The 14,502-nt window shown below is 44.7% G+C and overlaps 1 protein-coding gene across 2 annotated transcripts; it reads right to left on the bottom strand.

Moving 5' to 3' along the window:
• Positions 1 to 500: 500 nt before the first annotated feature.
• Positions 501 to 5,294, bottom strand: Klk12 (kallikrein related peptidase 12). Of its 2 annotated transcripts, XM_076933009.1 has the most exons (6): positions 5,092 to 5,294; positions 4,923 to 4,978; positions 4,412 to 4,571; positions 3,088 to 3,344; positions 2,061 to 2,194; positions 501 to 697 (listed from the first exon to the last, which is right to left on the bottom strand). In XM_076933009.1, the coding sequence occupies exons 2-6, from the start codon at positions 4,957 to 4,959 to the stop codon at positions 542 to 544; spliced, it is 744 nt and encodes a 247-aa protein (XP_076789124.1). In that variant the 5' UTR covers positions 4,960 to 4,978; positions 5,092 to 5,294; the 3' UTR covers positions 501 to 541. The 2 variants fall into 2 exon arrangements, with proteins under 2 accessions (XP_076789124.1, XP_034376961.1); XM_034521070.2 differs by having other exon boundaries at positions 4,923 to 5,294.
• Between the last annotated feature and the right edge of the window lie 9,208 nt (positions 5,295 to 14,502).

The following is a 14,502-nucleotide window of genomic DNA, read 5'->3' as shown; positions in this document are numbered from 1 at the left end:
TAACAATAATAACGATGATGATGATGATGATAAATTAAGGCCCAAAGCTTTATTTTAAAACAGATTCTCACTATGTAGCCCTGGCTGGCCCAGACATCACTCTGTAGACAAGGTTAACCTCGAACTCAGAAATCAGCCTGCCAAGTGCTGGGACTAAAGACCTCCACCATTACTCCTGAACTGTTTATTTTTGCAAGAGGGTCTCATAAAACTCAGAATGGCATAGAACTCCCGATCTCCCTCACCTCTCTCTTCAGAGTGCTGAGATCACAGACCTGTGCAACCAAGTCCGGCAAAAACTCCCACCCTCTCTGGTTTCCTCCAGTCTTATATTGGATATTAAACAGACAGGTTCAGCCCCTTCCCTTGGTTGTATAGATTTTATTCTAGACAGTGATACAGCCCCCTCTCCACTGTCAAGGTTTCAAGAGGTTCTAAGCTCACAAGGGTGGGAGCTTGGAGTGTCGAGGGAGGAGACATTGGTGCTCCCGAGGGGCAGAGTGGTCCCTAAGCAGCGCTGCATGCAGACTGAGGGAGCCAATTAGTTGTTCCTGATGACTCTTCTGATCCAGTCCATGTATTTGCAGACCTTGGTGTAGACCCCTGGAATGCCTTTTTGACCACAAGGCCCAACAGACCCCCAGGAAACGAGACCTTGAAGAACCCCTCCACACACTAAGGGACCTCCAGAGTCACCCTAAAAGACAGAAACGAGACTGAGACTTAAAGAAAGTGGCTCCAAGCCAGGTCCAGGGAGAAAGGAGCACAGGTTGCTCACAGGAAGAACATGATTAACAGCTAGCCAATAGGAAGGAAGATGCCACCCTGACTGGGGGTTCTGGCCAATAAGTGAAGAGAATGCTATCTTCCATGCCCAACCCCAGGAGTGGAGGGCTGGTCTATAACAGAAGAGGAAGTTGGATGGTCTCTGAACCCTATGTTAGAGTGGCCTCCTTTAGAGTGCCCAAGAGATCAGGGACACAGTGTCACATGTTAACACAGTCAGCTGGTTTTGTGACCTTCTTCACCCAATCTTCTCTCTCTCTCTCTCTCTCTCTCTCTCTCTCTCTCTCTCTCTCTCTCTCTCTCTCTCTCTCTCTGTCTCTCTCTGTCTCCTCTCTCTCTCTCTCTCTCTCTCTCTCTCTCTCTCTCTCTCTCTCTCTCTCTCTCTTCTCCTCCCTATCTCTCCCCCACCCCATGGGTAAGCCCAATTAGTTGGTGGGCAAGCCTTGGAGCACCCACAAAGGGGCCCTAGCATAGCCAGTCCTGGCTAGTTCTCTGCCCTCTACTGCTTGGGTTTGTTCCGCCCTCTTCTCAGCCTTCTGTCCCTTTTCCTCCCTCTCCCGGTCCTCCATTTTGGCCCCTCTCTCCTAATCCCTGCCTCTTCCTTCCTCAGGCCAAGTCTCCCTTCCTCCCTAGTCCCATCTCCCTCTCTCCATTCCTTCACCTCCCACCTCCCAGGTCTGGGTCTCCTAATTTTCCTCACTTCTGTAAGAGTGTGTAGTTAGAATCCAGCTGTGGCTCAAGCTGTGATATTTGTCAGCAACCCTCCTCTTCACCTCTCATGGACTCCAACAGCCATTCTGCAGATACTGTCTTCCAGCCCCTAGCTAACAGAGTTTCAGGTGCCTGGATCCCTGGCCTGGGAAGTGAGTTTACATTGGAGTATTGGTGGCCATACACGCTGCCCTCTCTCCCCCTCGTTCTGTGCCTCCTCCCTGGGAACCAGAGAGCCTGGCTGTAGGGTCTTGCTGTGAAACTTAACCCACTCTCAGAAAGATATAAAAAGAGACACTTTTAAATGCCATATAGACTCCGGTTTCTCTTCAGAGTCCTGTCATGCTCTCTGTCTCTCGTGCTGCGGCCTGAACACTCCTCAGCTCCTGCCATGTTGTTGTCTCTGTCTGTCTGTCCATGGCACTAAGAACTCTACTAATAAGCTCCTTACACCCCAGCAGTCTACCTCAGTGTCCCTCTTCAGCCTCTTCCCCAACCCTCACCCAAGGTTTCCTTTCCTACTTTCTGTCCCTGGCTGTGGTCCCCACCCTGAGTGGATTCACCTGACAGGCATCCTTTCCGGCTTCTCCACCTGCACACAACATATTCTCTGTCACTCTTCCAGGAAACACAGCCCTGCACGTCTCATTGGAGACAATGGAGAGGTTGAGGCACTGTAGCCGGTCTGGGAAAGGATCTGGAGACGGAAGACGGGTGATGTAGGAGTCCTCTGAGATCCCTACTTTGAGGCTACATTCTTCCCACAGACATTCCATCCAAATTCGTACCCCTTCCCTCAACTCTGCTGCCTCCTAAACACTCTGAGTTTCATGACTCAGCTTCACAGTGACCCTTGTCCCCAGGTCATAGGCCTGGTCCCTTGACCTTTGACCTCATTACCCTTCAATCTCAGCTTCACTTCCTATCTTTCATCTCCTGAACTCTTGTCCCATGTTTCACTTTAACCCCAGACCTCAGTTCTGCATCTTCTAAACTTTCACTTCATCTCAACTTAAAAAAATTTTTTTTCTTCTGATCTTGGGTCATTTGACCTCAGATTCCATGACACAGAAACCCTGGCCCAAATCCTATGACTCCCAAATGCAGACATGAGAAAGATTCTGACCAGATTGTGATTGAGTGACCTCAGTGTCCCACTCCTAGTGGAGCCTAAGCCTAGACACGCAATTGAGAATCCTAGGCAGAGGGTCTACATTGAGCCACATCTATACATGTTTTCACTTTGTATTTTGAGACGGGCTCTCACTCTCTACCCAATGCTGGCCTTGAACTTGCAACCCTCTTACTGAAGCCTCCAGAGTACCTGAGATTAGAGGCCCAATGATACCAGCCTTATAATGACCTCTAATGCCTGAACCCATGACCCATGATGTCCTGATGACCCCTGGTCATAACTCTAACCCCTGGCTTCTGATTCCATACTCAATCTCTTAACCTCTGTGACTCTAAATACTCCCACCCACCATGACCCTTGACCCTGATCTTTAACCCTACACCCATGCTCTCTCTGAAGTGAATGATTTGACCTCTTACCCAACATCTCTCATCCCTAAACTCAAGCCCTCTTACCCCATGGCTTGTTAGTAGTACCCCATCCTGAGATATGACACTTGGCCCCTGTAGGTGCACAGGAACTGGATAGGGCCACGGGCCGGACAGCATGGGTCAGGCGGATGGGTCTGTTTAGCCGCAGGAGTCGAAGATCATGCTCGTGGTTCTGATAGGCACCCTGGTAGCTGGGGTGTGTTATGGAGAAGGTGGTATGTCTAAACTGTTCCGTCCAGTCCAGCTTGGTGAGGCTATGTTCCCCAAGGCGCACCATGTACCTGAGGGTATAGTTGGTCAGTGAGTAGCAGATAGGTTGCCCCCCGCCTTTCTCTGTCTCTGTCTCTGTCTCTGTGTCTGTCTCTGTCTCTGTCTCTGGGTCTCTGTCTCCCATTATCTATGTATGTTGCATTACTCTTCTACTTCCATGGCCCTTATCTCTCTCTGCTGCTCTTTGACAACAGGTGTCATGGGGCAGGGGTGTCCTCAATATTCCAGCTACCAAATTTATCCCCATAGCCAGCATCAGCAGTGTCACCAGGGCTGTAGACTGAGCAATGGATAAGGAGGACACCACCTCTCTGTCCTGCATGGAACTTCTTGGTCTCTTGGCACCTAGGCTCCCCTTCCACAACAAAGTCCAGACCTAGAAAATGGATTATTTGGGGTCTGGGGAGCTAGCTCAGGGTGGTATCCTGGTTGTCTAAGAGACACTAGTGTCTATCAACCTATCTATAAGATTATTAGAACAATAGAATCTCCCTCCTACAAACATTTTGGGAGAAGGAAAAGGTGCCAACCAAAGGGTAACATCTTCCCAAAAGAGATTTCACACATTTCTAAGAGCTTACACCTTACAGGTTGAGACTGAAGCCCAGAAGATGGCGGGTCAGTGGTGGGTAGGACCACATCGTGGACTGTACAGACACACATAACATTAGCCCTCTATTTACACCTCAGTCTCACTGCGGGACCCTAAGATGGATGGAGGGGATCACTGGATCGCTTTGTGCCCTTCCCAGTGTGTCTACATTGAGTAAATCTCCTCTATATTAGTAATCTGTCTGTTTTAGTAGGCTTCTCAAGGAAGGGTGGCTGAGTTTGGCTTCTTGGGGGATAGCCTGTGACTCAGGTTCAGTGACATCCTGAGTCTAGGTGGGGTCTAGCCTGGGGCTGGTGATAAACACTGTAGGAAAGAGAAGAGCACAGAAGGAAATGAGAGAGGAACACAGGCACCATCCAGGTCCCCCGCCCACTGCACACCTCGGCCCACCTGGCTACACCCAGCTCTACTCCAGGAAGTTCTTCTGCCCCTCTAACCTGAGGAGAGCCCATCCAGGATGCTTACTTGCCACTGCAGTGAGCAGCCGTAAGGACCCACTTGCGGTCTACAAGGACACCACCACAGCGCAGGTTTTTGCCATGGAACAGCCCCACCTGCCATGGCTGGGAGTTCTTCACACACTCAGTGCCACCATAGATCTTCTCCTGGTCTGCCTGACTGAGACCTGAGGTGGAGTGCAGACCAGAGAAATGGGGTTAGACATGAAGACTGTGAGTGGGAGAAGGAGGCAAGGTATAGGAAGGTAGAGGCGAAGGGGGGGGGGCAGCGTGTGCTTGACATTCCAGCACTCAGGGCACTCGGGAGGCTGAGGCAGGAGGTCTGTCACAGGTTTTAGGAAAACAAAATAAAATGAAAAAAAAAAAAGACGGGAAATGAGAAATAGCAGAGAAAGCTGGATGATTCACAGACCCAAGGATACAGGGAGACAGCTAAGCAGGGTTGCTCTGTCACCCCCTCCCCGCTTTCCCACCCTCTTTCCCCCTAGTACCCTCAACCCCCAGTTCAGAAAACTCACCCACAACACACAGGAACAAGAGAATGCTGAGCCTCATGGTGGGCCGCCTCCAGGGTCTGTCAGGAAGGATGGGGTATCTGAGCTCACCCGCCCCTGTGCCCTCCCCTCTGCCCTCTTTTCTCTGCCCCATATCTCCCAGGCCACTCCTTCATGGTGTCCACCTTCTCACCTGTTTGCCAGGTCTTTGATGGCTTGTCACCTGTTCAGCTTGTCTCTCCGTCTCTGTGTGCTATCTCCCGGTCCACTTACCTCCCAGCCCTTTCATCTGCTGGCCACCTTAAGAGTCACTTCTCCTACTGTCCACCTGTTACACGACGCCCCACCTGATCCCTTTGTGTCAGCTCCTCGGATTTCCGCGTGGTGGTGGGGACGAGAAAGACAGGGTGGGGCATGATGTCTCTAATCCTGCAGAAACTCTCTGCAGCTGATGACACATAATTGAGCTTCTCCACTCCATGAAGACCCAGCTCCACTACCCCCCACCCCACCCCCAACGTCCCAGGGGATGGGCCCAGGGGACAATGACTCAAGGTGTCTGTGGACCTGGATTCTAATCCCCACTCTAGGGAGGAATGAGCTGGGAGGGTGGGGCCCTAGGACACCCTGAACAGGGAAGGGCAGAGGAAAGAGGCTGGGTACAGGGTATGAGGGTTCAATGGGGAAGTGAAAGCAGAGAGAGCTCAGGGGTAGAAGAACAGAGGCCAGGAGAGATTCCCAGCCCTGTGGTTAGAGATGTACAATGTGGACTCCTGACTTGGGCTCTTTGGGAATTTAATTCTAACTGAATTCTCTTTTAAAGCTTTATTTGTTGTTGTTGTTGTTTTAAAAAATATTTTATATGTATAGGTATTTTGCTTGCATGTATATCCATGGACCTCCTGTGTATCTGGTGCCAGTGGAGGCCAGAAGAAGATGTCAGATCCCCTGGAAGTGACTGTGAGCTGCCATATGGGTGCTGGGAATTGAACCTGAGTCCTCTGAAAATAGTCAAGGCTTTTAGCATCTGAGCCAAATCTCCAGCACCCTGAATTTGTTATTGATCGTATTTATTTGTTTTGTTTTTTGAGACAGGGTCTTGCTAGTCCTAACTAGCCCTGGCACTTGCTATGGAACCTAGGCTGTCCTCAAATTCAGACAATCCTCCTGCCTCAGCCTCCTGAGTGCTGGGATCACACATAGTAATGCTTAGATAGAACGTTAAGACCTAGGTAACTGTTACCTGGCTGGCCTGCCATTATAAGGAAACTGTCTCATAAGCTTCTGCTGTTACTAGAAAACTTTCTAATGCCAAGTTGCTTACATATTCTGTTATGTTCTATGCCCTTGAAACCAATCATGATAGACGTCAATAGAACTGCTTTAAATAGTTATTCACAATAAGCCTGGACCTGAACCAACCACCCAGTAGCACTTTCTACACCTGTGTATAAGCTTTTATGATATTTACCTTTATAAGCTGCCTCTGGGATGGAGCCCAGCATAAGAGAGACACCTGCACCAATATAAGAAACTCTTTGGAATAAGACTTCCATTTTGAGTAGAGTAAAGTCTAACTGTTTGGGAACTGACATCCTACTTGGCAGAAAGAGCCATGTAAGTGGGCAACTGACATCCTGGTTGGCAAGTTAAGACATGAATGTTAGACAAGGCACGTCCCCCGCCACAGTTGAATACCCCCTTAATACCCCAGCCAATGGGAGTGGGATAAGAAGTGTTCCTAAGGAAATCCCCCTATGGAAATCCCCCTATCCCTAAATCCTGATTGGTGGAATAACTTGGCACAGATGTTTGTAGATCACTGGCTTAAAAAGCCCTGTAGAATCTTAACTTGGGGTCATGGTTTAGCTCTGGAGCCTGAATAGTGTCCCTGATTAATCAGTCTTGGGGTGCAATGTTCACTAACCATCTCTAGCTGACTGAGATCAGTGTCTGAGCCATTTGTGTGGTGATTCCCATATCACAACAACACTGTGCCATCACTACCTAACCTGGTTTCTGTGTATGTCAGGTGTCTTCCTCTGCTTCTCACAGACTTGTGCCATCACTACCTAACCCAATTCCTGTGTGTGTCTCAGGTGTCTTCCTCTGCCTGTCACTGTCTTGTTATCTTTTAGTCTACAAATTCTTGTTTCAGAACTGTGTACAATACCTATGCTATTGAATTATCTTGGGTATTCGTCCGTAGATGAATGGAGAAAGAATATCTATACAACAGACCGTACTTCTATCTTCCCATTACTCTTTTTAGTTTTAAAAAATGTTTTATTTTAAACTTATTGATTTACACCTATTTGTGTATTAAATTCATCTTATTTCTTGATAACTTCATACATGTATATACTAAACTTTGACCATCTGACACACCTCTGTCCATTACCCACTCCTGCTCCTACCAAGAGAGTCCATCCCCTCCAATTTTAAGATCTTTATTTTAAAGCATGGGTGCAGAGCACTTACCAGGGACTACATCACTGAAGAAAATGGCTTGGCTTCCCCATTAACACTTAACTGCCCACAGTTCCTAGTGAGGGCTGGGGCAAGCTCTTCCCCCATCTGTGATGCTATTTTGACCAGCCTAATCTCAGTCAGCCCTGGAGGTCTTGTGCAGGTAACCACAGCAGCTGGGTCAAAGCAGGGAGTCCATGAGTGCAATGGCCTTGTCGTATTCAGTCAAGGCTGTGCAGCAGGGGTCAGCCTACCCTCTCCCAGGCTCCTACATTCCTTCTGCCTTCTCTTCTGCAATGTTTCTTGAATCTCGAAGGGATGATGTGAATGTTCTATTTAGAACTGAAAACAATATAGCCAGTTATTCACCCTATTTTTTTTACATTTTAATTTTTAAAATATTTTATTATTTTTAAAGTGTGTGAGAGAGAGAGAGAGAGAGAGAGAGAGAGAGAGAGAGAGAGATCTGGAAAGGAAGGGAAGGAGTGAACTAAGGAGAAGAAAGATGGAGGCAGAGATGGGAGGAACAGAGGGGAAGCTGCCACAGGGAGGGAGACTGGAACACAGAACCCTGAGGGAAAGGCTGCCTATGGAAATTTCTGGAAAGTCACTGCTCCCTTCTGTTCTCCAGGCTGTTTCAATGCAATTTTTATCACAGCAAAAATTTCTTGAAAGAAAGAAAGAAAGAAAGAAAGAAAGAAAGAAAGAAAGAAAGAAAGCCAAGCCAAGCCAAGCCAAGCCAAGCCAAGCCAAGCCAGGCAGTGGTGGTGCATACCTTTAATCCCAGCACTGACAAGATGAATCTCTGGATTTGAGGCCAGTCTGGTCTATAGCATGAATTTCATGGCAGTCAGGACTACATAGAAAGCTAAAAAAGAAAAGGAAAAAACAAAGATACAAACAAATAAAGAGCAGATTTCTTTTACTTTTTACTTAAGTGTGTATGTGTTTCTGTGTGGCGGTATATACATGTGGGTGCAGTGCCCACAGAGGCCAGAAGAGGGCATCAGGTCACTTGGAGCTGGAGTTGTCGGCAGTGTGAGCCACCCCACATTGTTTCTGGGACCCAAACTGGGGTCTTCTGCAAGAGCAGCAAGTACTCTTAACAGTTGAACCATCTCTCCAATTCCAAGAAAACACCTTTAACAGTAATGAGTATAGTTGAGGAGCATTTATTCACCAGAGAAGACTGCTCTGACAGGTTTAAGCCCATAGAAAGTCTTTATTAATCAGGACAGTGACTACACTGGGAGCTTGGGATCCCAGTGTCACCCCTGGCTACACTCAGGATGAGCTTTTAAACACAAATACCACATTCTTGGTTGACATACTTCAGTTAACTAGAGCAGTTAGCCAGAAGTAAAACTACAGAAAACAAATGAAAAGGTTAGTAAATTTAGAGACTTTCCCAGAACTGTGGACCTTGATGGATTTGGCCTTTGTTTTTCTTTTGGAAGGTGCCATTGTCTACCCTGAGTTCTATAGCCCGAATGGTACTTCCATCATGGAATCAGTTGTGCTAAGGTCTCAGGTCCTTCTAAGGTCTATGGCTCTGTTACATTTTCCATGGGTCTTAGTGAATGAGTCAAATCTTGGACTCATCCTGCTCTAAAGAAGCCTAATTGGTCCTAAGAACCATTCATTTAATTTTACTAAACGGATATATAATTGGCCATATAGTTTAATATTTAGGGGCCTGCCATTAATCCAGTCAGAATGAGAATTAAAGGTCCAGTCAGTGCTGATAACAGCGTAGTTAGCCAGGGGGAGCCAGAGAACAAAGACTGATGTTAACTATCTGGTTTGTGTTCTTTTCTTTTTTTCTCTTCTCTTCTCTTCTCTTCTCTTCTCTTCTCTTCTCTTCTCCTTTTTTCTTTCTTTCCTTCTTGAGTTTTGAGTTTTCTCTAACCATGGCTAGGGTTTTTTTTAATTACTCCTAATCAAGAAACAACATGGGTTTAGCATAGAAACAACATGGGTTTTCCCCCACCCCCAAAGCCAGACATAATTCCCTTTATCTCATGAGAAGTGAGTCTAAGACTTTCCAACTTTGTAGCATTATTTCTGCAAGGAAACATACTGTTGTTTTAATACCCCATAGATCCTGATCAACCTGTGTAGTTAGTTTGGAAAGCCTCAGAAGAGGCACATTTAGTCAAACCACTAGTACATGTCCACTAAGTTGTCTCAGGGGCTTGGTAATATTGCTGTTGTCAAGATGGATTAGCCCAGAAGGGAGAAGAGCACACATCAGAATGAAAGGAAATGACTTGGCTAAAAGTTTTGGATATTAGACAAGTGTTAGCCACTTATTAGTCCTCTATTGTTAATTTGGGCTGCCCTCAGTCACAATGGATTTTATTAGTTAATGAGCTGACAGTCTGATTAGTTCCTATGTAGTACAGAGGCTGGGTATCTAAGTATAACCAGCAATACTGGCCAATTTTTGGCTGGGAATGGTTAACTCTATCCCCAGGGTCTTTTCCTGTGGCATAGAGTCTGATATCCCAGGTCTTTCCTGTTTCCCCAAAGCCAGAATATATTTTAAGAAATTTCCAGACTTTTAATTTTATTGCAACTGGATTACAATTTTCTATTGTGCATTTCTTGGGAAGGGCCTTTCTTTCCATATATTTATCTGCATGCTTTTAGGAAGCCTCTGTTTTACAATGTCAGTTTTTGCTATGGAAATTCCGTTGTTTCTGGCAACTAAGGGGTCCAACTGCTGGGCATGCAAAGGATTGTAAATTCTGTATTCCTACCTTAAAAGATATACTTCAACATCTTTTCTTTTTTTTAAAAAAAGATACAACCAGATATTTAAAGTGGGCATCAGTCAGTAAAGGTCAAAATGAAATCAAAATGGGATATGGGTTGCTGACCTGAAGTCACATTAGCGAATACCTTTCCTTTATGTGTCACCCTCAGTTTACAGCCTAGGCTTGAGGGTTGAATCATAACTCTATTCATACCCATATTGTAAAACACAAGATTCAGGATGAGTACAGAAGGCAGGGAGTAGAAATCCCTGGGGCCCAGTGAAAGCTTAGTTTCAATGTCATAGTCCAGAGGCAGTCCATTTGGCAGCAGCATCTGTGGCTTCCGTTTTCTTAATCCATGTGTAAGGGCAGCTCTCTTTACTGTCAGAGGAGTAGAGAAAATCTTCTTGTAGGCTCCTTTTTTAGTTTAGTTCCAGCATCCCTTTGGCTTGACTCAGATGGTATCATTGAACTCAAACAAGAAGAAACTGGTGGTATACTCAGAGGTCGGCTGAGTCCCTTCAATAGTCCAGTGAGTGTTTTGTATGGAGAACTGGAGGGCCTACGATGACTTAAGAAAGGAATGCTTAGAGAGCTCTGTCATCGGCTGGTCTCTGAGCCTGGGAAGCATGGGGGGAGTCTTCCAAACTTCATCTCATAGTGGTGTAAATGCATCCTTATGTGGCTCAACAGGCCCAAAGCAAAGCAAAGCAAAGCAAAGCAAAGCAAAGCAAAGCAAAGCAAAGCAAAGCAAAGCAAAGCAAAGCAAAGCAAAGCAAAGCAAAGCAAGGGTGTCCATCTATTCATTGCTGGACTCGAATGAGAGTTTTGTTAGAGTTTTCTTTGAATGTCCTGTTTATTCTTTTTACTTGGCCAGAAATCTAAGGTCCATATGGTCTATATGAGCAGTGAAGCTTTCCCTCTATGTCTAAAGCTTTAGCCATGAATTGAGAAGTTTGGCTATGAAAGCTAGGCCATTGTCAGACCCCTTGCTGGGGGGGGGGTGTAAATCAGGGGACCAATTGCTAGAGGAGCTTTTTAGCTACTGTTTGAGCAGTTTCAGTCCAGGGAGGGAATGTATCTACCCACCCAGGAAAGGTCTCTATAAAATGTAGCCAGCACTTTTCTTTTCTCTTCCCTGGGAGGCTTAGTGAAGCCAGTTTTCCTGGAGTTTGCTGGTTGATGCTCTCTTATTCCAGCCCCTTCCTGGGTAGAAGCTCTCTGTTTTAAATCCACTTGAGCACAGTCCTGGCCTCTGACGGAGACATCCCATGCTAGGCTATCGAGTCTAGGTATAACATAACTTGATCTGAGCAACGCAAAAGGTTTTGTGGACCCAGCTGAGTAGCCTGGTGAAGGTCAGTTACCAGCATCCTGCCGGTTGTTTCTGGGAGAGTGATCTTTCTGTCTGGTTTCCTTCATCAGTCTGTGAGTTTGAGATGTCCATCTCTTCTTTACTTAGGCAACTCCATGTCCTGGTATGTCATCAGAATATCAATAGGTCCTGCTGGTCTTAAGATTGTTTGTCAAGCAGGGTAGAACAGCAAATTGTAGGAGAAGCCAAATAGTCTTTAGGAAAGTCAAAAATTTTTAATGTCCTTTTTTTCCAGTAGTGAGAAGCCCTCTTTCTCTTTAGATCATACAGTGGACATGCCCAGAAGTAAAAACATACTGACTGATGGTCCATGTGTATGGTGGTAGACGTTCCTTTTTCCCATCTGAGAGTCTAGGTCAGATTAATTCTGCTGTCTGGGCTGAGGTATCAGGCTTGGGCCCAAACTGTTTTGTTAAAACAGCTCTAGGTCTTTTCATCTTTCATCTCACAACAGTCATGGGTGAGCACCTATGGGTCATCGGGCAAGAAGGTATCAGGATTGATGGCAGTGCATTTCTCAGACCAGACTTGAGGGTGGACCAAGAGAGGGTCCTGATACTGGGTAGCACAGTCATTAGACAGCCAGTGTTCTGGTGCTCCTCAGAGGCAGGCCTCGACTGCATTGTGGGGTGCTGTGAGTATAAGATCTAGACCAGAGTTAATTTGTTTGCTTTCTTTCATTAAACTAGCAGTAGCTACCACAGCTCTTAGACAGGTGGGCCATCCTGTGGCTACAGGGTCCAGTTGTTTGGACACCTATGTCATAGGGTGTTTGCATGACCCCAAAGTTTGGGTTAAAACTCCCTTTGTCTTTTGTTGCATGGATGAACAGATGAAAAGGTTTTCAGACATCTGGAAGTCCCAGGGCTGGAGCTGAAGTCAGAGCTGTTTTTAATGCCTGAATCCCTTTTGTTTAGTCTCAGTTCAGATTAGGGGCTCAGGGCCCCAATTTGTGCTAGTGTATAAATGCCTTGCTATTTCCACAACTTCTGCTATCCAGAGGCAACAATATCCAGCTGCACCTGGAAACTCTTGAACCTGTTGCTGAGTGCCTTCATAAAGAAATTTAAGAGATCTCATACTAGAATTTAAAAGGACACCTAAAAGCTCTAAAACAAAAAGAAGCAAACATACCCAAGAGAGTAGGTGGCAGGAAGTAACTTGGGGCTGAAATCAATAAATTAGAAACAACAAGAACAATATAAAGAATGAATGAAACCAAGAGCTTTTTTTTTTTTTTTAGAAAATCAACAAGATAGACCAACCCTTAGCCAAAATAACTAAAAGGCAGAGAGAGAGAGAGGGAGAGAGAGAGAGAGAGAGAGAGAGAGTCCAAATTAACAAAATCAGAAATGAAAAAGAGGACATAACAACAGATGCCAAGGAAATTGGAATAGTTATTAGGCCTGTACATCACAAAATTAGAAAATCTAAATGAAGTGGACATTTTTTTGACCGATTCCACTTAACAAAGTTAAGTCAAGATCAGGTAAAAAATTAAATAGTTCAATAATCTCTAAGGAAATAGAAGCAGTCATCAGAAGTCTCTCAACCAAAAAATCCCAGGGCCAGATGGTTTTAGTGCAGTATTTTTACCAGACTTTTAAAGAAGAGCTAATAACAATATTCCTCAAAATATTCCACAAAATAAGAACAGAAGGAACATTGCCAAATTCTATGAGGCTACAGTCACCCTGATACCTAAACCACACAAAGACTCAACAAAGAAAGCAAATTTCAGGCCAATTTCTCTTTTGGACATAGATGCAAAATACTCAATAAAATACTCACAACCTAAATTCAGGAGCATGTAAAACACATCATCCACCACGATCAAGTAAGCTTTATCCCAGGGATACAGGGATGGTTCAACATACAAAAATCCATCAATGTAAACCACTATATAAACAAATGGAAAAAGAATCTCACATGACAATCTCATTAGATGCTAAAAACAAAACAAAACAAAAAAAAAACCCCAAACATTTGACAAAATACAACACTTATTCATGATAGAATGTCTTAGAAAGATCAGGGATATAAGGCCCATACCTAAACACAATAAGGGCAATATACAGCAAGCCAATAGCCAACATCAAATTAAATGGAGAGAAACTTAAAGGAACTCCACTAAAATCAGGAACAAGACAAGGCTGTCCACTTTCTCCATGTCTATTTAATAAAGTACTTGAAGTTCTACCTAGAGCAATTAGACAACTGAAGGAGATCAAGGGGATTAAAATTGTAAAGGGAGAAGTCAATGTATCTCTATCTGCATATGACATGATAGTATACATAAGTGACCCCCAAAATTCTACCAGAGAACTCCTATATCTGATAAACATTCAACAACGTAGCTGAATAAAAAATTAACTAAAAAATTCAGTAGTTTTCCTATATATAAAAATGATAAATGGGCTGAGAAAGAAATTAGAGAAACAACATCCTTCACAATAGCCACAAATAATATAAAATATCTTGGTGTAACTCTAACAAAGCAAGAAAAAGACCTGTATGACAATAACTTCAAGTCCCTGAAGAAAGAAATTGAAAAAGATAACAGAAGATGGGAAGATCTCCCATGCTTGTGGATTGGTAGAATTAACATAGTATAAATGGTCATCTTACCAAAAACAATCCCCATCAATTCAATGCAATTCCCATCAAATTGCCAACATAATTTTTTACAGACCTTGAAAGAGTAATTTTCAACTTCATATGAAAAAACAAAAAACCCAGGATTGCCAAAAGAATCCTGAACAATAAAAGAACTTCTGGAGCTATCACCATCCCTGATATCAAGCTACACTAAAGAGCAATAGTAATAAAACCTCATGGTATTGGCATAAAAACAGGGAGGTTGATCAATGAAGTAGAATCAAGGACCCAGAAATAAACCTGCATATCTACAGACACTAAAGAAACAAAATCCACACAATGGAAAAAAGAAAGCATCTTCAACAAATGGTGCCAGTCTAACTGGATGTCTGCATGTAGAAAA

This window comes from Arvicanthis niloticus, chromosome 1 (assembly GCF_011762505.2).
Source record: "Arvicanthis niloticus isolate mArvNil1 chromosome 1, mArvNil1.pat.X, whole genome shotgun sequence".
Taxonomy (NCBI): Eukaryota; Metazoa; Chordata; class Mammalia; order Rodentia; family Muridae; genus Arvicanthis; species Arvicanthis niloticus.
This window is presented reverse-complemented; position numbering and strand designations above follow the sequence as displayed.

Coding starts and splice junctions, on each gene's coding strand:
- Klk12 (XM_034521070.2), bottom strand. CDS start 5,052: ATGGGGCAGAGAAAAGAGGGCAGAGGGGAGGGCACAGGGGCGGGTGAG. Junction 2,195..3,087: donor TACTACTAACAAGCCATGGG/GTAAGAGGGCTT, acceptor TTCCGTCTCCAG/ATCCTTTCCCAGACCGGCTA. Junction 698..2,060: donor CCGGAAAGGATGCCTGTCAG/GTGAATCCACTC, acceptor TCTGTCTTTTAG/GGTGACTCTGGAGGTCCCTT.